The sequence below is a fragment of the Rhinolophus hipposideros genome (assembly GCF_964194185.1).
Source record: "Rhinolophus hipposideros genome assembly, chromosome: 20".
Taxonomy (NCBI): Eukaryota; Metazoa; Chordata; class Mammalia; order Chiroptera; family Rhinolophidae; genus Rhinolophus; species Rhinolophus hipposideros.
This window is the reverse complement of record NC_138066.1, coordinates 36191847-36215668: the sequence shown is the minus strand read 5'-3', so window position 1 is coordinate 36215668 and position 23822 is coordinate 36191847. Positions and strand designations below refer to the sequence as shown.

Below are 23822 nucleotides of genomic sequence, written 5' to 3'. Positions count from 1 at the left end.
TGGGGCTATAAAGCTTTTGGAGGAAAGACCCTTTCTTGAATGACCACTCCCCCAACCTCCCAATCCCCCCCACACACACCCACACACAGAGTGGCTAAAGTGACTTGTTTACACTTAGCCCTTTGGGAGTCCTTTGAGGATTGGGGTCATTTTGATTTTCTGTGTCACCACAGTCTAACCGAGTGCCTAGCATACAGTTGTGCTCAATACTTAAATGCTGATGAATAAATGTAGGACCTTAGCACGCTGTACAGCCAACAGGAGGCATTCATTCCATCAACCACACAAAGGAGACTGTTGTCTTCTTAACCTATTGGGAAGTTCTTTCTGATAACTAACCCAGACTCTTCCCCTAACAAATGGGGCCTGCTGTCCCATTCCTTTTATGACTGTGTTGATTTCTTTTAGATCTGCTGCCTGATAATTTTTACAAACCCACCAGTACTTTATCTTAAATCATTACTCTTCTGTCTGTACCCAGAATATTCGTTTTTGCTGGTTTCCGAACCCCTCCCCACTGCTTTGACATTTTATATCTATGCTGTTATTCCACCAGGAGAACATGTGGTTTAGTGGGCCTTGAAATTAGAATTAAGTGGTTCTAGTTTAGGATGTGCCACTTTCTAGTTTTGTGACCTCTCTGAACTTCAGTTTCCTTATCTTTGAAATAAGGGTCATTTTGCGGTCCTAACAATTTTTCAGAATCGTCATGAGAATTGAAAAACCCCATATCATTTACTTAAATTCTAACATTTAGCAGTTGTCCAAGTGATTTCACAAAAATGATTTTACTTCATTTCATCCCCCTACACACCCAGGTTAGAGAGATATAGCTAATGCACCCATTTTCACAGAAGAGGAGAAAAGGAGAGAAAGATGAAGTAACTTGACTAAGATCATACAACTACTAAGAGGCAGGACCCAAACCCTGGCCTTCTAATTCTAAATCTCATGAGCACTCCCTCCATCTTTGGGTAAGAAACCCCAAACCAGCAAAAAGTCTATGAAACGCTATACAAATATGTTATTACGATTTTGTGGCAAGGGTGAATAAGCCCAAAGAAGCATCATGCCTGACGCTGAGTTGGCCGGCCAGTGAAGGCATCTGTCCTTTCCCATGGCGCCCTCTGACTCACCTGTTGGACAGGTAGGGGGAAAGGGGAGAGTAAAGAGTCTTACCTGCTCAGACGTAGGGTGGGGTAAGACATACTCCATCCCTCCCATTGGTTCTTTCCTTAGTCTTACTGACAGTTCCTTGCCCAATCAGGAGAAAGTAACCTTATATTTGCAAATAGGTGCAGAGTTAGGATGGAACCTCAAGTTGGAGGCCGTCCCCAGAGCCGACTGGCATTCCCTGGGGCCAATGACTAGCGGATAAACAGAGGCGGCGATGGAAGAGGAATGGGGGCGAGGCTCCGCCCCTCGATGGGACAGTCAGGCGAGGCAGCCAGTGAGACCGCTTCAGCGGGTGGGCGTCTCCCTTAGGGGCGGAGCTTCGAGGGGGCGAGAGGCGTGGCTTGGCTGTCAGGTTCCTTTGCCTTTTGTTCAGTTACTGAGTTGCTGCCTTGGCCAGAGTCCGGAGCAGCCGCCGCCCGAGCGCGCCGAGCTCAGTTCGCTGCCCGCGCCGGCTCTCATCCCGGCCCTACCCCTACCCAGTCCGGCCAGGCTCCACACGCAGGTGCGGACGATCGCGGCAAGTATCGCTGGGGCGAGGGAAAGGCGGCGAGCGGCAGAGAGGCCGAACCTCGCTGTCTCAGGGCAGGTGAAGGCGATAGCCAGGCAGCGCCACCCTGCACCGGCGGCAGGGGGCGCGCTGGGGTCCTGGGCGCGGCGACTGAAGGGGCGCGAGGCTCCGGCGGAGTGCACTTGGGGCTTGGTGAGCTGGGGATCTGAGAAGGGCAGGGAGAGGTCGGGGCAGGTGCCTCCGGGGTCACGCCTCCCCCGGGGCTCACAGAGCTCGCCCGACGCCGTGTCTCTGCCTTTTGCCTGGTTCTCTCGCGGGGGAGACTTTGACCTGCTCCGTCTGCGTCCCAGGGCGCACTCTAGTTAGGAATTTACTGTTTGGGAAACTTGCTGCTGCTGGTCTCTTTGGGGCCACCCTCACCCCACCTCACGCGTCATCCTTGCTTTCCCTCCCTCTCTACTCCCCCAGGCCTGGGTGGGGCCCTATTGTCTGCGCCCGGCTTGCCCAACTGTGGGGGCCGAGCGCACATTTTCCCAGCGACGCGGGCCCCACCTGCTGAGCAGGTGAGCACACGGAGCCCAGAGGCCCTGTCTTCCAGCTCCCGGAGCCTCGTCGGTACGGTACCTGCGGCGCCACCCTCTGCTCTGGTGGGTGACAGGCTAGGACTCACCAGCGGAGGTGGGATGGGATGACAGTGGGACTGTGCAGGGCCGGCCCCGCGTCCAGCTGACTCCGCGCTCTGCACCCGTGTCCCGGACTGGGGTCTGGGCCGAGGGGTCGTGTGTGGGTGCATGGGTGGCCCAGTTTGTAGCAGCTGTGGCTTCCAGTGTTGATATGGGAACTGGACTACCCTCTTCTCTAACCTCTTATTGTCGGGAAAAAAAAATCACCCAAAACAAACTTTACTAAAGGAAGTATTCGCGGCAGTTCTTCTCTCTGGGGGTTTTCCTGCCTCCTTGCCCAGGGCTTACCCCAGGGTTGATGGGGTCCTTCTTGGGGCAAAGCCCCCTCCCCCAGCCCGCCAAGCTGAGCCAGGGCCAGTGCTTGCGCTCTGACCCTGTCCTCCCTGCCCCCACCTCCATCCTGTTTGCTGGGCCCCTCGGCCCAAGGTGGGGGCCGGGATGAGGGGGGTGGGCCAAAAGGGAAGCAGCCTCTTCCTTCTCTTCCTGCCTCCGGGGACCACCACACCCCCTCGCTTCAGGCCTGCTCTTGTGACTCTCTCCCAAGCTCTGCCCCCTCCCCAGGAATGGGGGTGGGGCAGGGCCGGGCCTAATGACGTGGGTGGGGGAAGCGATTGTTCTGGTCTTTTTTTCCCCCCTCTACCCCATTCTCCACGTTATTTAGCTGGCTGGTAATTGGGGCCGAAAAGCGAGGAGCAATGGGCCTTGATTTCCAGTTGATTTCTGGATTTTGAAGATGCGTTCCTTCTGGAGGCTTTTGCTGTCCTTTCTCCACCTGCCCCCTTTTGAGAGTTTGATGAGGAAAGTGGGACAAAAGGAAGGCTTTTGGGGGGGAGGTTTCAGGCTGAGCTGAATTAGTGCCCTCTCCCCCATTTTCTGAGAGGCCCTTCTCTGGCCAGAGTTCGTGATCTCCATCAGGCTTTCAGCATTGGGTTTTAAAAATCTGAAGTGTGATCTTTTTGCAGGGACTTGGAGACCAGCCTCTCTGGGGAACAGAAGGGAAATGTAGAGCCAGGTTCTCCCTCAGTCCTGGGGTGAAGGGAAATTGGGGGGAATCAGGGCTGTTCGCCCTGACTCACTCGGGAAGATCCTACTACCTGGTTTGTGTTTGTAGATGGGAGAGTGGGGGCGGGAGGAACCCCCCATGGAGTGCCCCACACCCCCAGGGATCAGGCTCCTTCCCCATCCCTCTTCTGCTCTAGTGGGGGAGTGTACTACCTCCGAGGAGCCATAAGGGCATGGAGTTTGGGCAAAAATAACCTGTTTTCCCTCTTCTCTCCCCAAAGTGAAGGAGGGAAAGGCATCATAATTACATTGATTAAATGATTCGTTTAGTTAATCTGGTTTGTGGTTGTGATGAAAAGATAATACTGAGGAAGGATTTCTAGGAGGTGCCTGGCCTTACTAGATGGGGAGGGGGGGCAGTAGGATACAATTAGTCATTTCTTGTTCCTTCAAGCCCCAGCTTGGGTGATAGGAGCCCTTTCCACCTGCCCCATCAGCACCCTCCAGCCCCACCCCATTCCCTTTGGAACCTGTGTTTGGGCTATCAGGGCTGAGGCTCTGAGAATGTTGCCTGGAGGAATGAAGGAGGTCAGGGCTGGGGCTGCTGCCTGCTTGCCTCTTGGGAGCCCATGGGGGAGATACCCATGAGGAGGTCACTGGCTGGCTTGGGAGGGAGAGAGCCATCTTAGAATGAGATGGGAATCATCAACAGAAGGGCTGTTTATCTGAAGAGTTGTTATAGTGTGGCAGTTCTAAGCATGGGCATTTGGGCTTCGACTGCGCTGGCTTTGAATCATTACCTATGTGGCCTTGGTCAATCACTTCACCCCAGTGACCTCCTTGGCAAAATGGGAATAATACCTACCTACCCAAGAAGTACTTGATAAATGGTAACTTAAGCAAGGGAGGACACTACAGATAACCAAGCACTTTCATTAACTGTTCTCACTTAATCCTTATGACTGTCCCTAGAGGCAGCTATCATTACCCCATTCTACAGATGAGGATATTGAAACTCCGGGAAGATAAGTAACTTGCCCAAGTTTGCACAGCGAGACCCAAGCAGGGTCTGGCATTTAGGTCCTCTGGTTCCAAGCCTAGAGCCCAACCTGCTGTATCACCCCACTGTGGCTCTAGGAAGAGTTTTCCTGCCACTCCTTTTTGAGAGCTTCTGCTTGGGAGTTTGGGGAGAAGAGAATTCAGAAGGGCCCAAGAAGGTATGTGTGGGTGGTGAAGGTGGGTGCAGGTTTGTCGGGTGGGGGTGACTCGTCCTAGCCTCCAGTCCTCTGAAACCTCTCCTGGGGTTTGGTTTTTAGTTCCTGGGAGAGGGGGCTCTCTCTCCCCAAAGCTAGGGACTGTAGCGGATGTGTGGAGGAGTAGGGACAGGAGAGGGCAGGGGTCAAAGCTGCTGCTGCCTCCTGGCTGAGTGGGCAGAACCATGGGTCATTCTGGGCTTGTCCCTGTATAGGAAATGGGAGTCGCCTGCTGTGCTGGGGGCTGGGCCTCTGCCAAGATGGGGGGGGGGCCTGCTCCCTGGAGAGTGGAGAGAAATGAGAGTCAGATTAAGGACTGGGCTGATGTCCTGCTGGATTGTACCCAGCAGTGCTGCCAGACTGCTCTTGGCGGGGAGGGGAACTGGCTGTCTTCTGTTTGGGAGACTGGGGGCTGGCAGTAGGGGTTTTGTACTGCTGGGGTGGGCCTTTCTGGTGATGAGTGGGGTCAGCCAGAGCCTTGTTCCTTGAAGGAGGGGCTGGTGTCACTGTCTTCTCAGACCTGCCAGGCTCTGGCACCTCTGCCAACTGAGCACCCGATACCAGAACGGGCCTGGGAAATGGGGGCTGTATCTGAGCCTGTCAACATTGGGCTTCCAGATCCCTCGCGGGCAGGAGAGGACCCCAAACATGGGGATTATTGGTCCCGGAGAAGAGAAGGCTGAAGAAACTTGACATGACAGAGAAGGGAAAGAGAATGAACTCAGGGGGCTGTTAGCTATAAAGAAGGTGAGGGGCTTGCTGTTTTCTGTCACCCCTGAGGACATACGAGTTTTTGGGACTGATGCTTCATGGAAGGAATGGAAGCTACAGGAGGAAGGCCTTGCTCTGTGTTCGAGATGAGATCTTGAGTTGAAGAATAAAAGGGAGAGATGGAAGCTTAGAGGTGACTCTTCTCTGAAGAGGATGGTTAGCAGGACCCTGTCCCTGAGCTGGGGGAGGGCCATCCTGCCCCAGCAGTCACTACCCTTTGGGGTAAGTCTGAGGTCTGCTGGAGTCCCTGGGGAAACAATCAGTCATGCGTCTTTTGGGAGAAGAGTGACCTGGCCATGAGAGGGGCAGGTATCCATGAGCCGCCAGCTGGCCCAGTCACCTATGTGAAGAGAAAGAGCAGGGTGGTTGGAGCAGGTCATCGGGGTTTGTGTCCCTGCAAGGGACACCGGGAGGCCTCTCTCCTGGGACATGGTTGAATCTGGTGGAGGTCTGGGGGGCATGGACTGTCCCAGTTTCCAGCAACTTCCTTGGCTGGACCTGAAGAGAAAGCTCGCTGCCACTCCCCTTTGCTCAGCCTCCTGGCATCTCAGCCTTTGGGAGCCCTCAAGGCAGGAAGCTCAGCTTTCTGTGACCTGCAAAGTGTGAGTTAACAGGTCTGCTTTCTTTCCCCATTGTGGAGACTGTGGAGTCTTGTGGATTCTTATCTCTGGGGAGTGGCAGCCAGGGGAAAGAGTTGGGACCTGGTCTGGGCACTCAATATGCTGCTTGTTTGGGGGTGAGGAGGAGGTGGGACTCCTCTCCCTCTGGATTGAAACAGTAATACCTGATCATTGTGAAACACAATTGGAAAGTTTAGGAAAGTTTACTAGGGAAGAAAACAAATCACCCATAAAATAAATCACATATTCCTATACCATTGAGGCAACTACCATGAATATTTCTTGACTGTCTCTTTTTTTAGCACCTTCTTGTTTCTTAGCCTCAATCTTGATTATTTCATACTCTGTATATAATACCAAATTTTAGCCAAACCTTTATCCAAATTCTCGTTTTCTCCAGCAAATAGGGAGCGGTTGGGTCTTCCCTGCTGTTTCAGGAGAGAGCTAGGCAGCCATCCCTGCAGCATGAAACCTTGGAGAACCACCCCTGAGGAGTAGACACCAGCTGGGGTAGCAGCTGCCCAAGCCACCTGGGGTGGGTTAGGTGGGGGGCAGTGGGCACTTGTGTATTGAGATACATCACCAAAATGTTAGTCCTTTGCTGTTGTTTCCTGAGGCTGGGTGAAGTGTTTTTCCATTGTCAGGAGTCCTGGTTTGGGGTCATCTGCCGGTTTGGGATTTTGCCCACACAGGGTCACCAGAAGGCAACGGAGTTCCAGCTGGAGCCCTCTCTGGGGGAGCCTAGAGGTTCCCCGGGGTCAAGCCACCTGGCCCTGCATTTCCCTCTCCTTCAAGTCCCCTTCATTTTCCCACCCTGCTTTGTTTGCTTTGGGAAGGAGCCCAGAAGGAAGAAAACAAACAGCAGCTGGGCAGCCTGACCCAAGCTTCCCCCATTCCCAGCTAGTCCTTGGGCCACTGCTTGGGTGTCTTCCAGGCCGGAAGTGAGGATTTTCCTCCAGAAGCTCAGGATGGGCTTCTGTCTTCTGTCCCCAGGGCCCTGGTCATACCTAACACCTGCTTAATCTCTGCCCGCTTGGAATGACCAATCTGATGGAGGAGACTACATTCTCTCCCAAGGAACCTCTTGTCAGCTGGAGGTTTCCTCCTGGAACTGCCAGTCTGAGGGGAAAGGCCTCGTTGGGAAGCCCCAACCTGATGGGAGAGTCAGAGCTCTCAAGGGAAGCAGTCATGTCTATCTCTGTACTTTTTTAGAGTCTGTTACCATTGGCACTGCTGGCCAAATCTCATTTGGAGCCAGAGACAGAATGGGGAAGGGTGGGGGCCGGTGACCCTGCTGAGCCTAGCCTCTCCCCTGGAGCTGCTATGTGGGGAATGTCCACGCCTGACTGGCCTGACCAGGCCTGACCGCCCTGGCTGCAGAAGGCAGCACATGTGACTGGGGAGGGGGTAGCACAGTGTCACCACCTGGCCTCCCGTCCCAGGACCTCGATGTAATACCTCTTCCCCAGCCATGTCCCACCCTACTCCGGGGACTCTGGCCTAGGCCTGGGAGCAGTGCCCCTCCTAGCCCTTATCCAAGGGCTCGGGAAAGGAAGCCTGGGTCGTGTCCTGGGTCCTGGGTCCCAAAAAGCAGGCTGGCTGCTGGATACCTTGCCAGGCCCATCTGCTGGCCTCCTTCTCTGCCATTTCTTGGCTTCCTTAATAGAAGAATGCTTGCATATGCCTTTCCTGTCCGCAGAGGTCTTCTACTGTCAGGGTTGTGTTCTATCACACAACGGTCTGAAGAAAAGAGTGGCGTAATCATCTCCACTTTATAGATGAGGAGTATGAGACTTAAGGAATGGAGTGACGTGCCCCAGGGCACACAGCCAGTGAGTGGTGAGGCTGGAGCCCCTCCCCTGACTCCCATGCTCTCCCACTCTGTCTGCAGCTCACGTCGCTGTCACTGTATGAGCCGGTGGTCTGAGTCTGCACAGGGTGCTGGCCTCTGGCCCAAGGAACCTCCAGGGGCTCTGCCCAGCCTGCTCTTCTAGTCCTCTAGTGCAGTGTTTCTGAGCGTGGTTCCAGCCCGCCTCTTGGGCGGCCGATTCCTGTCCTTGTTTTCAGGTGCCTCACTGACACTGGCATCCTGCAGCCCAGCCCACCCCATCCCTGGTGGTGGGGACTGGGGGGGCCAGGACCCTGACGTAGCTCTGGTGGGAGTCATTTTTAATGTCAGGGCCGGGCCACACTCTGGCGGGACAGTTTTAGATTTAGGGTACCCAGTGCCAGCCCACTGGGTTGACCCTGCTGATCAGGAATGAAGGGCAGAGTATGCCCAAAGCAGCCTCATTGCTTGATCGCAGATTCCTCCACAGTGTGGACTGGCGGGGGAAAGGTCCTTTGCACACCCTTTCCTGGGCCCTGTCTTCTCTTCCTGTCCCCTGTGCTGTCTCCCACCCCACCCTATCTGAGCTGAGCTGGCCTCTTCCTCCTGTGTTGCCAAGAATAGAGCGCGCTGCTAAACAAAGGCCCCCCATTCAACTCAGAAAACCGCCCTGTGCCTGGCTCTGCCCGCCTCTGTCCAGGGTGCATGGGCAGGGCCCATGTCTGTCTCTCCCACTTCCATCCTGGCTCTGTCCAGGGGCCTTGGGGCAGGTCTTGCTCCAGGTCTAGGGTGGACAGGGACGAGACCATCCTGGGTGCGGTGCCCTGCACCCTGGGAATTGCAAAAACAACATTTTTATTTCTTGTGGGAGAATTTCCCTGGTCCTCCTGGGGAGTGGGTGGGGAGAAATGTGGGGCCGGTTGACAAGCTGCCTGAAGTCTCACTACTTTCTAGCCTTCCTATTGCAGGAATAGCTCTCTCCCTGATCCCTTCCTCAAGAAGAGTGCTGGTGTGTGTCCTCTCTGAACTGCTTTCCAATTCTGCCCACCCACAGCCTTCTCTTGTCTGGTGTGGAAATCCTGGCTCCTTATTCCTAGAATCTTACACAGCAACATTCTTCTGAGATCACCTGGGCCACCCTTTTTGTAAATGAAGCACAGAGGGGAACTGATGGCCCAAGGACACTCAGCAAGTTTGTGGTGGAGCTGGGACTAGAACCTGGGACTCCTGATTTCCCAGCTGGTGCCCTGCCTCCAACTGTGAGCAAGCTTGGTCTCACCTGCCCTTCTCCCCTTGGTGAGGGGGCTCAGCTCCACCCATGTCCCCCCACCCTCTCCCACTCTCCTCTGCACCTGTGTGTCTGACCCTCTCTTCTTGACCTCAGGGGGTTCCTCTTTTCCTGGATCCCCAGTTAGGAACCAGGGGGGCAGCCCTTTTTAGTGACTGGAGGCTGGTCTGCAGGGAAGCAGACTTGGATTTGAGCAGAACGCCCCCATTTCCTCAATTTGGAGGAGCCTCAGTTTCCTCACCTAGAAATTAGGAATAATAAAATGCCTGCCAGGGTTGCTTTGAGGGAGGCATGAGATTCATTTGATAGTAAAGGCAGCTGGACGCCCCCTCCCCCAGGGATCCTCTGATCTCCGGGAGGCCTGTGTTCACTCCCCCACCCCACCCGGCAGCTGTCCAGCCCTCAGCTTTCCTTGGCTCCAGGCCTGGGCTGGTGGGGGGGGTGAGGGGGCTGCTGAAGAAATGCACACCCTGTGGTCAGCCTTGACCTTGGTGGTCCCTTTGGACATGGACGGGCCAGGGTCCCTGTGCTCCTGAGTGAGGCCTGTGTGCCTCTGGCTGGAAGCATCAGGGATAGGAAGCGGTCTCTGCTGGGGATTGGAGGAGTCCCGAGTGGATCTGACGGAAGCTCAGAGTCCAGATGTCCACTCAGTCCTCTGCCTGGCTAAGTGGCATTTCAAGGGTTAATGCAGCTGTATTTCCTGATGCAGTTTCACCTTCCTTCTCCAGTGCTTGCTCCTCCCCGGGGCGGCTCTGCTACAGGCTTGCTTTTCCCACTCTCCCACGTTCTCTCTCTGTCTCTCTCTCCAGGGAAGGCAGAAGTGCTGGGCGGAGTGTGGTTAGGGTGGGGGCGGGAGGGGGGACGCGCTTCCTGAAATAGTCACACTTGGTCAGTGCCTGGGAAGCAGTTGGCACATCTGGTGGCACCAAGCTGCCCGTCTGGTGTTCAGGGCCTGCTTCTGTTTATCAGCCCGAAACTCTGAGTCACTGGGGTGATGGGAGGAGGGGAATGAGGCTGGAAACTGGTCTGGCTCCTGCCTCTGCCTGTTCCAGGTGTGCTCAGGGGCAGGGGAGGAGCCAGGTGTTGCCGTAAAAGGCAGCAAGACCTGAAGGACCATGTGTCATGCATGAGGGTGGTACCTGGCGCCTCACTGGGAAGACAGATCCCTGGTGATCTTTGTTCCTGGGGTGGGGCTAGGCTGCACCAGCCACCGCACCCTCGTCCTCATCTGGTCCGCCAACAGGAGTTTGAATCTCTGGGTGCTGCATAGCCTCATGGATGGACCAGCCCCGGGACTGCTTGCAGTCTGAGGCCATACTGGGTGTGCAAAGGCCGCAGACTTGGGTGTCACTCACACCTGTGCCTGGCCCTGGCACAGGGCTCCACCTGGTGGAGCCTCAGTTTCCACATCTGTGAATGGGCGAACAGAGCATGTGCTTCAAAACCCACTTGTGAGGATGGCGGCATTAGTGAGATGCACAAGGGCGGCCCTCGCTGGAGCTCAGCTCCCCTTGCCTATCCCTCCCACCCCCCGAACACTAGGCTCCAGAGGTCAGCTCCCAAGACAGGGACCTAGACAGAGCAGGTGGGCATTAACCTCCCTGGTACAGAGTAGGGCCTACCTCTTCATCAACCCTAAGTGGCCCAAGTCTCTGCAGAGAGAAGGAGGGGTGCCTGAGTGGCAGTGACCACCCTGAGGCCTGCCTCACTCTTTATCCCTAGCGTGGGTTCGAGGAAGCTAGGAGGTAAGCAAACCTGCTGGGGGCGAGGTGCTGAATCACCGCCACGGCCACCAACATCGGTATGAGCCAGGCACCATGCTGGGTCCTTTATAAATATGGCCTCACAGCAACCTGTGAAGGAGTTGGTGCTACCCATTTTGCAGATGGGGACACTGAGTCTCAGTAGCTAGGCAAATTGCCTCAGTAGTATGTGGCTGAAATTTGAAACTGTCAGTGGGACTCAGAATTCTGGGAAAGGCTTCCAGGAGCTGGGGTGCTATAGAAATGGGGTTCTTAAGGCCTGGGCTTCTGGGGCTACTTGTGATCCTGCCCCATCTGCAGGAAGGTGAGATCCTAGAGTCTCTGAGAGATCCTGGGCGCCTCTGACTGCTTCTAGCAGCCTCCCAGGCTCCCCGGAGAAACCTGTCTGACCGCTTCCCTGTCTGACCAACCAGTTAGTGCATCACGTCTGCAGCCTTTCCCAGGGAGCCCCAGTGGATGGGCATGGGTCTGTGGGATCCCAGAAGCTACTAGAGGCCCTGAGTGCCTTCTGCTCTGGGAGTGTTGGGAAGGGTCAGCAAGGTGAGGGAGCCTGGAGCTGGGTTGGGGTATCTGGCTCTTTGCTGCCCTGCGCTCCCTGGAGTTTTCCCCACCCTAGCTGGAGGTCAGCGATGTAAGCCTAGGGCTCACATAGAGTTATCCTTCCCTGGCCCTTCTTCCCCCCATTCCCTCCACTACAGCCCACCGGGTCCCTTGGGGCTGAGGTGGGGGAAAGGGTGATGGGCAGGGCCTGGTGATGAGAAGCCAGCTGATTTCCTGCTCCTTCTTTTTGTGTCTCCAGCAGCCACCATGGAGGTGATGAACTTGATCGAACAGCCCATCAAGGTGACCGAGTGGCAACAGACATACACCTATGACTCAGGCATCCACTCGGGCGCCCACACCTGTGTGCCCTCGGTCAGCAGCAAGGGCATCATGGAGGACGATGACGCCTGTGGGCGCCAGTACACACTCAAGAAGACCACTACCTACACCCAGGGGGTGCCCCAGAGCCAAGGTGGGGAGCCCTGGGGACTATTCCATGGGAATATTCTAGCAGCAAACCAGGCTGGGCCCTGGCGGGAGGTAAAAGGAGGCAGACTTTAGGGGGCTCCCAGTCTGAGGGGGGAGGCCCAGCTCTTGCTCTTAGAGACCCGCCCAGTCTGAGGGAAGATACACAGCTGCTTCGGGATGGCCGCAGCTGGGAAGGAGGCAGATTCCTCTTCTCGGAACCTCTAGTATGGAGGGGAGGCAGCGACCCTGCCCCCCAGTCTGAAGGAAGAGGCACACTTCTTGCCTTGCGTGAACTTGCGGTATGATGAAGAGGTGTCACTAGTGGCCTCAGGGAGTCCATGGCTGCAGGGAAATCAGTCCTTTTATTCCAGGACCCTCCAGTGTGACGGAGAGGCAGAGCTGCAGCCTTCAGGGAATCCCTAGTCTGGTAGAGGAGGTGCAGTTCTCAAGCCTGAGGGCTGCTGATGTGGGCAGGGAGGAGATGATGCCAGCATGTGGAACATGCTGACATGGAAATGGGCCAAGGCCAGGTGGTGGAGTGACCGACCCCGTTCAGGTGCTTAGGGATAGGGATGCCTGCCAGCACCCAGGTGGGAAAGCTACGGAGACGGAGACGTTTCCTCCTCCCCGACTAATTGGAGGGTGGAACCTCTGCCTCCCTTTCCTCAGGGCATTGGGACAGTGGCCAGGGCAGGGCTGCCTGGGAAGCCTGGGTACCTATTTGTCAGACTCCCAGGTCCACCCAAGGGGTGGGAACTGAAAGAGAACCTGGAGTCTGAGCTGAGAACCCACTTCCTGCTTTCTGAAACTCACCGTCTTGACTTTCACTTTGATTTACTGCCTCTGGGCCTCGATTTGCCTGCCCATATAATGGGAGAGTTGCCTCCTTTGGGGATGATGAAGGTATAATTAGAATCATGAAATTCCAGGGTTGAAGAGACCCAGGTTGTCTCATCCTACCCCCACCTGGTTGTTAAGGGAGGGATGCAGAATCAGGGTTTGGGCTCTGGAGTCAGGTTGTCTGCGTTCAGATCCTAGCTTGGATTCTTATAACCTATATGCAAAGTGGAGATAATAGTACTTATCTTGTAGGGTTGTTGTGAGACTAAATGTGAAAATGTAAAATTGAAAAAAAGAAAAAAAGTGAAAATAGAAGAAAAGTGCTTAATTCAGCCAGGTACATAATTACTCAAAAAATGTTAGCTATTCTTATTAATAATAATAATCACTAACATTTTTGTGGTGAGATGTGCCAGGCGCCTGAATCCTTTCTTTTCAGAGCATTTGCCAACTATTGTCTCATTTAATTCTCATAAGAATTCCCTATGGTGGACAGAATTTACAAATGACGTAGCTGAGGTGATGGTGACCCCTTCAGCATCACTGGGTAGACGCACACTTGCAAGTGGTGCACTTTGGTCGGGGTGGGAGGCAGCCCAGAGAATCCAGCAGAGCTATTTGTGCAGCCAGGTTCCCCTTTACCTGCTGTCGTCAGCTAAGTCCCTGCCCGTTGGCCCCCAGGTGACCTGGAGTACCAGATGTCCACAACAGCCAGAGCGAAGCGGGTGCGGGAAGCCATGTGTCCTGGTATGACAGGCGAGGACAGCTCGCTACTGCTGGCCACCCAGGTGGAGGGGCAGACCACCAACCTGCAGCGGCTCGCAGAGCCATCCCAGCTGCTCAAGTCGGCCATTGTACATCTCATCAACTACCAGGACGATGCTGAGCTGGCCACCCGGGCCCTGCCTGAGCTCACCAAACTGCTCAATGATGAGGACCCGGTCCGTGAGGCGCCTAACTGGGAGGGGGGCAGGCAGGGAGGGCAGAAGTCGGGTGTCACAGAGGAGGCCCTACTCGGGATGGAGGGAGGTCACTGACCCAGAGCCCCATCAGCAGGAAGAGTCTGACCTGGGTCCCTCTGAGCTTTGTGAAGTAGTCTCCTGGCCCCTCCTTCTCACAGTGGCAGCTAGACCTCGCGCCTATCTGCCTACTTCCTCATATCCTTCCCTCCACCCTCCAGGTGGTGGTGACCAAGGCAGCCATGATCGTGAACCAGCTGTCTAAGAAGGAGGCATCCCGGCGGGCGCTGATGGGCTCGCCCCAGCTGGTGGCAGCTGTCGTGCGCACCATGCAGAACACCAGCGACCTGGACACTGCTCGCTGCACCACCAGTATTCTGCACAACCTCTCCCACCACCGTGAGGGGCTGCTTGCCATCTTCAAGTCAGGCGGCATCCCCGCCCTGGTCCGCATGCTCAGGTACCCACTCTGACTCACTGCAGGGGCCTGGGGCCTCTCTCACTTGGGCCTCCCCTTCCTTTCTCTGGGCTTCCATACAACATTTATGGAGCACCTACTATGTGCCAGGTGTAGAACCACACCCAGTTTGGGTACTTAGCTGCTCCTACAACTAGCAGGTTAGTTTTGAAGCTACAGAATAGACTAGGGCCAAGAGGTGTCAGATTGCTCAGACCTCTTGAGAAGCTGTTTGTTCTAATGGCAGGGGGTTGATGAATAAGTGCAGTTTGGCCCTTGTACATGAAAGGAAGAGTATTCCAAGCAGAGGGAACAGCATGTGCAAAGTCCCTTGCCACCTGTATCTTTCCAGCCTTGCAATGTGGATGAGCCATTTTCCTCATCCCTGTATCAGGCTATGAGTTGCCTACGAGTGGAGATATTAATCTTATTTCCCTCTGAGCCTCTTGCAGGGCCTCTGTAGCATGTGGCCTTCTACATGATAGTTACTCAGTAGGGACAGATATTGAGGGGACCTACTGTGTGCTCAGCACCGGGCTGGAAGCCCAGGAGCAAGGGGTGTCATGGTCCCAGTGGGGAGAGGAGAGATGCTATGTGCTTTGTGCATTGGAGTAAAGCGGACTCAAGGGATGATGAGATTTTCACAAAGGGCTGTTTCCATGGGGGTGCAGGAGGCTTCTTGGGGGGAGGTGGCCCACACTTAGGCCAGGCCCCTGGGACCCGACTCACACTAACCCTCCGGCCTCCACCCCAGCTCCCCCGTGGAATCGGTCCTGTTCTACGCCATTACCACGCTGCACAACCTGCTGCTCTACCAAGAGGGCGCCAAGATGGCGGTGCGCCTGGCGGACGGGCTACAGAAGATGGTGCCTCTGCTCAACAAGAACAATCCCAAGTTCCTGGCTATCACTACCGACTGCCTACAGCTCCTGGCCTATGGCAACCAGGAGAGCAAGGTGGGCCCCTCCCCATCCCAAACCAAGACCCACAGCCCACCATGACATCACCTCTGTCCAGCTCCAGCCTCAGGTCGCGGCCTCCTCACCCTTTTTAGTTTAAATATATATTGTATGTGCGGTTGTACACGTTTCATCAGATAACTGACCATTTTGAGGATAAAGAAAAGAAAAAAGTTATTAGCTGCACACAATCATCGTTGTCTTAGGGTGCTTCCTCCAGTGCTATCATGTTGGCATATTTGTATGTAGCTGTAGCGATAGCAAATGTATAACTTTGCATCTGTTTTCTAAATGACATTTAAAAAATCTCTGTTTGCTGTATTGTCCTGAAATCATCTCCTGTAGTGGCAAATAGCATTTCAATTAAGTGGAGGCCTCAGACTTTATTCTGAGAGAGGGCATCTGGATTGCTCCCAATTTTCCACTTTTTATAAACAATTCTGTAATGAACATCTCTGGGCACACAGCTTTCCTGAAAGAGTAGAAAATTTTTCATTAGTAGGCCTAAAGGTTTTTATTATTTCTAGGTTTTCACCCCGATTGCCAGATTGCTTTCCAGAAGCATTGTATCATTTACAACGCCATCAGTGGCAATGCTTGTTGGGACAGTTTCACCACACCCTTGCCCGCATCATGGGTTATCATTTTTTCAAGGTTTTGGATTACTTAAGCACAAAAGTGATTCAGGTTTTAGCTGAAGCTCAGTCATGGCAGTGCTGTGAGCCCCCTCTTCCTTCGTTGTGCCTCGTCATATTCCCTGTGTGTCTCATACTCAACCTCCCCTCCCCGCAGCTCATCATCTTGGCCAATGGAGGACCCCAGGCCCTTGTGCAGATCATGCGCAACTACAGCTACGAGAAGCTGCTCTGGACCACCAGCCGTGTGCTCAAGGTGTTGTCTGTGTGCCCCAGCAATAAGCCCGCCATTGTGGAGGCTGGTGAGTGTTACGGCCTGTGAGGGTGGCCCATGCGGCCAGGAGGGCGGGAGCGGGGCCTCTGTCTAGCGGCCAAGCTCGGTCAGCTATGCTTCCCTGAGGCTGACGTGACCCGTCCCCCACTGCAGGTGGGATGCAGGCTCTGGGCAAACACCTGACGAGCAACAGCCCCCGCCTCGTGCAGAACTGCCTGTGGACCCTGCGTAACCTCTCAGACGTGGCCACCAAGCAGGTGAGCACGACATTCACGCCTAGGTCCACCTCTGCAGCTGCCTCACCCTCCCATCTTACCACGTCCGGCCTGTCTGGGAGTCTGACCTTAGGAGCCGTGGGAGGCTTAAGATCTCTACATTTTGCCCTGTTGTGGCTGAGGCTGGATGTACCCTGAAGACCCTTAGCCCTTTAGCTGAAGGGTCTGGGATCTGGGAAGGGGAACTGATGAATGGGGCTGATTTTCTAAGCTGGGGTTTACGTTGAACCAGGGGAACAGTTTCGACGTAGACCCTGGGGTGAGGAGCAGTGTGCCAAGAGACAGCATGGGGGTCCCGGTGGTTAAAAACACAATTTAAGGAAAAATGCAGTTTCAGGACAAGTCTCCTGGTCCCTCCTTCTAACCTGACTACCATTCCTAAGAGCCCCCAACCAGTAGGCTGTTTACTGAGCACCCACCACGTGCTAAATTCCTGGGCACTTGTAGACATTGGCTCATTTACCCCTTTCAACATTTGGAGGTAGAATGTGGGACCCCATTGGTTAGATGAAGAAACAGAGGCGCAGGGGGTTAGGTAAGGCCCTTGGTCACAGCTAGGAAATGGTAGATCTGGGATGTGAACCCAGGACCATCTGTCCCCAGAGCCTGGGGTCTTTCTGTTCCACCACAAGGCTCACGTGGCTCCTCTTGGGAGAAGTGAGGCTTCTGGGTCAGGGATGTTTCCTGAAAGCACATTTGGCCTGGGGATCACTGAAGGGGGCAGCCGTGAAGGCCCAGAAAGGTGAAAAGCATGTAAAAGTGGGTCAGCTAGGCCTTTGAAGCACGTGGCCTCCTCCTCAATTTCCTGCTGGCCTGGGGGCGTCCCTCAGCCTGAGTGGGGCTCTGCCTGGGTCTGAGGACACAGAGGAGGGGCAGAGGGGGGTGGAGGAAAGAGCATGGGGCTTAGAGACAGGCTTGGGTTCAGATCCAGCCTACTAGCTGTGGTCTGTGGGCAAGCTCTCTGAGCCTCAGTTGCCCCATGGGAGAGCACTGTCCTCTCCCAGGCATCAGCAGGATCGGGGGATGAAGGTTCTTAGGCACACAGGCAGAGCCCATCGTGTGTCAGCTGTGTGGGCGTCTGACCTACCTCATCAGGCCATCTCGCTCTCCATGGATACGTGTGGGAGACCTTTGCTATTGGGAGTCTCGCTCACTCTCCACTGCTTTCCCCCGACCACAGGAGGGCCTGGAGAGCGTGCTGAAGATTCTGGTGAACCAGCTGAGTGTGGATGACGTCAACGTCCTCACCTGTGCCACGGGCACTCTGTCTAACCTGACGTGTAACAACAGCAAGAACAAGACGCTGGTGACCCAGAACAGTGGCGTGGAGGCTCTCATTCATGCCATCCTGCGTGCTGGTGACAAGGATGATATCACAGAGCCAGCTGTCTGCGCCCTGCGCCATCTCACCAGCCGCCACCCTGAGGCTGAGATGGCCCAGAACTCCGTGCGCCTCAATTACGGCATCCCAGCCATTGTCAAGCTGCTCAACCAGCCCAACCAGTGGCCACTGGTCAAGGTACAGCGCTGGATGGATGTTAAATGGGGGGGCCAGAGGAGCGCTCTGCAGTCAGGATTAGGGGCTGGATCGGTACAGGCAGGGCTGCTGTAACAGAGAGGCCCGAAAAGACAGTGGCTCCAAAAAGCGAGACATGTATTCCTCTCTCATGGAATGGTTTAGACTTCAGCACCTCTGCTCCTGAAACCCAGAATCTTTCTCGTAGCAGCCATCCCCACAGACAGAGCTTCAAAGTTTAATGTACACATGACCACCTGGCTGATCTCATTAAGCTACGGGTTCTGGTTGGTAGGTCTGGGTGTGGGGTGAGATTCTGCATTTCTAATGAACTCCCAGGTGGCGCTGCTGGTCGGGGAGCTCACTTCTTACACCAGAGGGTCTGGGTGAGTGTTGCCCTCACACCGATGATTGAACGGTATCGTCCCCACAGATGCGTTCTAGCCCGAGGGAAGTGGGAAGACTAGCAACAACCAGAAAATGGGACATACCGCTTTAGCCCACACTCTGGAACTGGGTCATTTTGGCCACAGCTAGATGCAAAGAGGCTAGCAGTGTGTCATGTGTCAGAAGGCCGTGCTAAAACTCAGGAGGGATGCTAATAAGACAAAAAAACGATAGAGAGGATTCTGGGGGATGCGTGGTGTCTGCCATAGAGAGTCCAGGGTGTGAAAGGGGTGCAGCCTTCCCAGGAGGCTGCCTTGGGAGAACCAGCTGGCGTTGGCTAAGTTTTAGACTATTTAACAGTACAGGTAAGAATGACTCTAAGTGATTATGTACATTGAATTTTTAAAGAGTCCATAATGAGAAAAAGAAGGCAGCTCATGGCACCTGCTTTGGCTTGGTGCATGCTGCAAGCCCACTGTGGGGAAAGGACTTGCCACCCTGACCCAGCAGCTACGTGAAAAGTGACCTTGGCAGCTCATCCAGCCTGTGCTCACACCCTCATCTCTCACATGATTTGTATCCTTGCCCCACTGGCTTCTTGTTTTGAGGATCCAATGAGATGATAAATTGTTTTGTAAGACCCCAAGGGACTCTGGGAGTCAGGGGACCCTGGGGAGGAGACGTCTGTCCTCCCGGGGGTTGATTCCAATATGAGCATCACCAAAGTAGGAAGTTTTGCAGCGACCATATTCAGGATTCCCTGATAATCAGGGTTTGAGAACTATCAGAAAAGCAAGTACAACTGTGTGTTCTATTGGGGGTGGGGAAGAGAGAGGAGACAGAGGTGAGGGTCAGGGTATGGGAGCTGGCAGAATGTTCTAGAATGGGATATCATTTTAGCAGGGACTGTTAGAGTTAGACGTGAGAGCTCACAGATCCTGTGGAACAGGGACATGGGCTGAAGTGATCTCATTCTCTGGGGACCTGCCAGCATGTCCTGGTCCAGCCTGGGGGACAGAGAGATGATGATAGGGGAGGAAGAGATGATGCTGGGAAATTGGGATCCACTCGACACCCAAGAAATGCCCCCGATTGTTGTGCGTTTTCTTGCTAGGCAACCATCGGCCTGATCAGGAATCTGGCCCTGTGCCCAGCCAACCATGCCCCACTCCAGGAAGCAGCGGTCATTCCCCGCCTTGTCCAGCTGCTGGTCAAGGCGCACCAAGATGCCCAGCGCCACGTGGCTGCAGGCACACAGCAGCCCTACACAGTAAGTGAGCTGGCGGGGCCCGTCACTGCCCCGCTGGGGGTCAACGTGTCCTCTGTGTGAAGGTGTGTGCATGTGAGTGTGTACATGGGGGGGCAAGTTGCACCTGATGCCACTCCAAGGACCAGCGAGGTTTGTCAGTGTCATGGGGAGTGTGGCCATGGCAAGGGGCCCCTGGTGCCGTGCCCCAATGCCTCCTCTCGTGCAGGATGGCGTGAGGATGGAAGAGATTGTGGAGGGCTGCACTGGAGCCCTGCACATCCTCGCCCGGGACCCCATGAACCGCATGGAGATCTTCCGACTTAACACCATCCCCCTGTTTGTGCAGGTGAGTCTGGGCAGGTGGGCAGGACAGGTGCCCCCCAACCCCTGTTTACCCACATGGCTGAAAGGGAAAGCCATGGGTTTGGTGATCGATGTGGTGTGGTTATTGTTTTCCTTTGTCGCATTCTCTTTTTTTCTTGAGTATTAATATGAACTCATAGGTTTTTAGGAGGTGTTTTAATGTAGGAAAATGCTTTATGCTATAATGTCAGATAAAAAAAGGAATATATATATATATCTGACAAAAATGCAGCGGCAACATGCCAATGTGTTAACAGATGCTATGTCTGCCTGGGTGGGCAATTGTAGCTGGCTTTCTCTTCTGTTTCTTCATACTTTTCTTAGACTTTTCACACTTTCTAGTATGAGCTTGGGTTAAATTCAGAAAGGGGAGGCAGAGATGGGCAGGGCTCTACGGAGTGTTGCCGACCTGCCTTACTCCACTGCACCCCCTCTCCCCAGCTCCTGTACTCATCTGTGGAGAACATCCAGCGTGTGGCCGCGGGGGTGTTGTGCGAGCTGGCTCAGGACAAAGAGGCAGCTGATGCCATTGATGCTGAGGGGGCCTCGTCCCCCCTCATGGAGCTGCTGCACTCACACAATGAGGGCACAGGTAGAGGCGAGGGCACAAGGGAGGCGGCTGGGCCTTATAGAGGTAAATGCCTGACTGGCCTTTCCTGTCCTCTCTGAACAGCCACCTATGCTGCGGCTGTCTTGTTCCGCATCTCTGAGGACAAGAACCCAGATTACCGTAAGCGCGTGTCTGTGGAGCTCACCAACTCCCTCTTCAAGCATGACCCAGCTGCCTGGGAGGCTGTGAGTATCCCGGGCGGGACTGCAACATACGGTTATGCAAGTTGCACACTGCACAAGGACAGCACTTTTCTGGGGGCTCCTACCATCATGTCAACTTCATAGATTTTTATTTTATAATTGGATCATTTATGACAGTTCTCAGGAGATGGAAGGAGTAGGTTGAACCATCTATCTGTTTTTGACTTACTAAAATGGCAATTTTATTTTGTCCAAACTAATACAAAGTGTTGAGGCAGGGGTGCTTTTTTCTAACTTTCACAAAGGCAGCTGCCAGCATGCATTCTCCAGCCCTCACGCTTCCCCTCCCCTCCCCAGGGCTGCTTTAGTTCTGTGGGTTCCCCCGAGCATGAATGGTGGGACCCTCCACTCTGGGGAGGTGCCTGAGAAGAGGAGTTCATCTCTCAAGGGGTCTTCACCTTTCCCCTGGCTCCCTTCATAGAAGCATCTCGAGCTGGCCGCAGGCATTTTCCACCCGTCTCCCTCCCCCAATGTTTCTCTGTCTTCCTTCCTCAGGCCCAGAGCATGATCCCCATCAATGAACCCTATGCAGATGGTAAGTGTGTACAGTGTTCTCAGGACCCTGGAGAGTTGGGGGGTGGGGTGAGCTTGTGGGTGTGAGGGAGAGAGAGGCATTGTGTGTCCAGGGCCAAAGAACCAGTGGCAGCTGCTGGGTGGTATCCACACGCACTCTGCCCAGGTCCCCTGAAGAGGGAGCTCAGGGAAGGAGGTCAGGCCCAAGTAGAGGAGGTAACTGAGGGCTGTCCAGACACCCCTTGGGGTGGCCTGCAGACCCTGGACAGAGTCCCCCTTCTCCTCCCCAGACATGGATGCCACCTACCGCCCCATGTACTCGAGTGACATGCCCCTGGACCCCATGGAGATGCACATGGACATGGACGGCGACTATCCCATTGACACCTACAGCGACGGCCTCCGGCCCCCCTACCCCACCGCGGACCACATGCTAGCCTAGCTGGCTCCAGCCCAGTACGACACCTTCCGCTTTGCAGTCTCCCCCCCCGCCTGTGGGCTGCTGACACACGCTTTCCCTTCCCTCTAGAAGCTCCGTCTCATGGAGGCCCTCTCGTGTTTCTGTTGAAACCCTGGCTCCTTTTTTGGGGGGAATGAGTCTGGGGCCTTCCGCTATGGAGCTCCCCCAAGGAAGGCGTGCCTTGGCCTGTCTTATTCTGTCATCTTTGCTGGGCACGGGCAGTCCTGCCCCTTCTGTGGGTGGTGGGCAGGTGACAGGCGTGGCACGGGCTTCTAGGGACCCAGGCCTGCCCTGACTCCTCTGTGTCTGCCCCACCCCCAGGTGCGGTTCCTCATCTGAGAGGCTCTCTGTACAGACGAAGGGGCGAGACAGAAAAGTGCCTGAGCCTGGGGGACCAGGCCGTGACTTCCTGCCGAACCCTGTACCTCCATAGGGTCTTTCTTGGGATGGTGATCTGCTCCTGCTTTTCTGTTCTGGGCTGTGGGTCCAGGGCCCGATACCCACTCCCCAGCCCTGTGGCCCTGGCACTAAAGCTTTAGATTCTGTTTCCCCAGCAGCGCCCTCCTCCCTGCCCCGGTTGCCTGTCTTCAGCCACCTGGGCCCCACAGGGCTTTGGTTCCTTCTCTGGGTCTGATTTTCTCACTGAACTCCACCCGACCAATTGTCCTGAGCCCCCAGGGTCTCCAGCACCCAGGTTCAAGGCCCAAAGCCTCAGAATCCAAAGCTCCTCTTGAAAAGTTCAGGGACTGTCCAGGGGGAGGGGCAGAGATGTGGAGAGTGAGCCCCCCATTCCAGGACCCTGCCTGCTTCTCTTCCTAGTTGGTTTTGGCCCATCCCTGAGGGAGCTCTGAGAAGCACTCCCTTGCACAGCCACCCACCCCGGCCCGTCCCACCCACACAACTGCCCTAGCTGACCCCAGAAGTGCCCTTGGCTGACCCCTCTGGTGTGTTGTGAGGGGCTTTTCTGCCCTTTCCTGTTTCAACCCCCACCCCACCTCCTGCACATGGGTGTGGGGGCTGGGGGTGGTCCCTGCAGAGAGTTTTATTATTATCGCTTTATGTTTTTGGTTATTGGTTTTTTGTATAGACCAAAGCAATGAAAATAAAACTAACACAGACATCCAATGGAGGCTGTTTGGGGGTGTGGGGTAGGGAGACCGGGGGTTCCCTTAGCAACCTCATGACCTTGGCTGGATCCCGAGTGTCCTCATGGTCACCTTGTGTATGGGAAGGACATGGAGGGAGGGAAGTTGGGAGAAAGGCGTGTTTGAGGAGGTGGAACTGATTTAATTCGTATGCGTTCACAGGGCTCCAACTCGGAACCTTGGGCGGCTAGGAGGGGCGAAGAGATGACCTTCAGGGACACCAGGCCTTACTTCTGTCCAATGGGCCACCTCCTTCCTGGCCTCAGCCTCTAGCCTAGCCCTGCCCTGCCCCCATGCAGCCTGAATGTACATTGGTGGCTTTCTCCGGGGTGTAACACTCCCTGGGGCCTATGGCTTAGAGTCCAGGCCCCTCTGGTCTGCACTGGACCCACCCCAACCCCTCCCCCCCTCCCTCTGTCTCCTCAGCCAACATCCTGCACATTGTTTCTTGCCCCCTGATCTTTGTCTGCCGTTCCCTCTGTGTGGAATGCCCTCACCTGCTCACCCATTGGGGTCCAGCTCAGCCCTCCCTCCAGGAGCACCTGCTCCATAACTTCCCATCCTGAGCTGCTGCCCCTTCTCTGTCCCATAATGCCCTGGGCGTGGCTATCATTTCACTCACCACATTGGGGTAACTATCAGCTCATGTGCTGGTCCCCCACCCCCACCCACATCCCCAAATTCTCTTTCCTGGAGACTGCTAGTTGCAACACACCTGCCAAGCCTGAGAACGTGTGGAACCTTGGCCACGCCTGTTGCCTCATTTCTACACCTGCCTGGAGCTCAGGCAGTGGAGGGAGGCCATGGCCTAGTTAATGGAGGATTCATGGTACTGGATGGATGTGCTGCGGGTGGGACAGAGAGCCCATTGAGGGAGGTGTAGGGTGCAGGCAGGAGGTGGTGAGACTGAGCCAAGCTCTGCTGAGAGGAGCTGTGGGAGAAGAGGGGGCAGAACGGCAGTTTTCAGAGATCTTTTAACTTTTTCTGGACTCTGCGTTCAGGGCCTGTCTTACGTAGTCTGCTTGGGCTGCTGTAATAAATTACAGCAGACTGCTGACTTAAAACTAACAGACA

The 23822-nt window shown here is 55.0% G+C and overlaps 1 protein-coding gene across 5 annotated transcripts; it reads left to right on the top strand.

Moving 5' to 3' along the window:
- The first annotated feature begins 1505 nt into the window (after nt 1-1505).
- JUP (junction plakoglobin) lies at nt 1506-23808 on the top strand. 5 transcript variants are annotated; one of them, XM_081027266.1, is made up of 15 exons: nt 1506-1678; nt 11692-11907; nt 13425-13684; nt 13924-14162; nt 14914-15115; nt 15911-16055; nt 16181-16284; nt 17483-17821; nt 19320-19475; nt 19681-19800; nt 20259-20409; nt 20491-20612; nt 21126-21165; nt 21434-21599; nt 21925-23808. In XM_081027266.1, the coding sequence occupies exons 2-14, from the start codon at nt 11700-11702 to the stop codon at nt 21583-21585; spliced, it is 2238 nt and encodes a 745-aa protein (XP_080883392.1). In that variant the 5' UTR covers nt 1506-1678; nt 11692-11699; the 3' UTR covers nt 21586-21599; nt 21925-23808. The 5 variants fall into 5 exon arrangements, with proteins under 5 accessions (XP_080883392.1, XP_080883393.1, XP_080883395.1 ...); XM_081027267.1 differs by having other exon boundaries at nt 1543-1693; XM_081027269.1 differs by having other exon boundaries at nt 1676-1876.
- Nucleotides 23809-23822: the final 14 nt, after the last annotated feature.

Coding starts and splice junctions, on each gene's coding strand:
- JUP (XM_081027266.1), top strand. CDS start 11,700: ATGGAGGTGATGAACTTGATCGAACAGCCCATCAAGGTGACCGAGTGG. Junction 16,285..17,482: donor CAGACGTGGCCACCAAGCAG/GTGAGCACGACA, acceptor CCCCGACCACAG/GAGGGCCTGGAGAGCGTGCT. Junction 19,801..20,258: donor CCATCCCCCTGTTTGTGCAG/GTGAGTCTGGGC, acceptor CCCTCTCCCCAG/CTCCTGTACTCATCTGTGGA.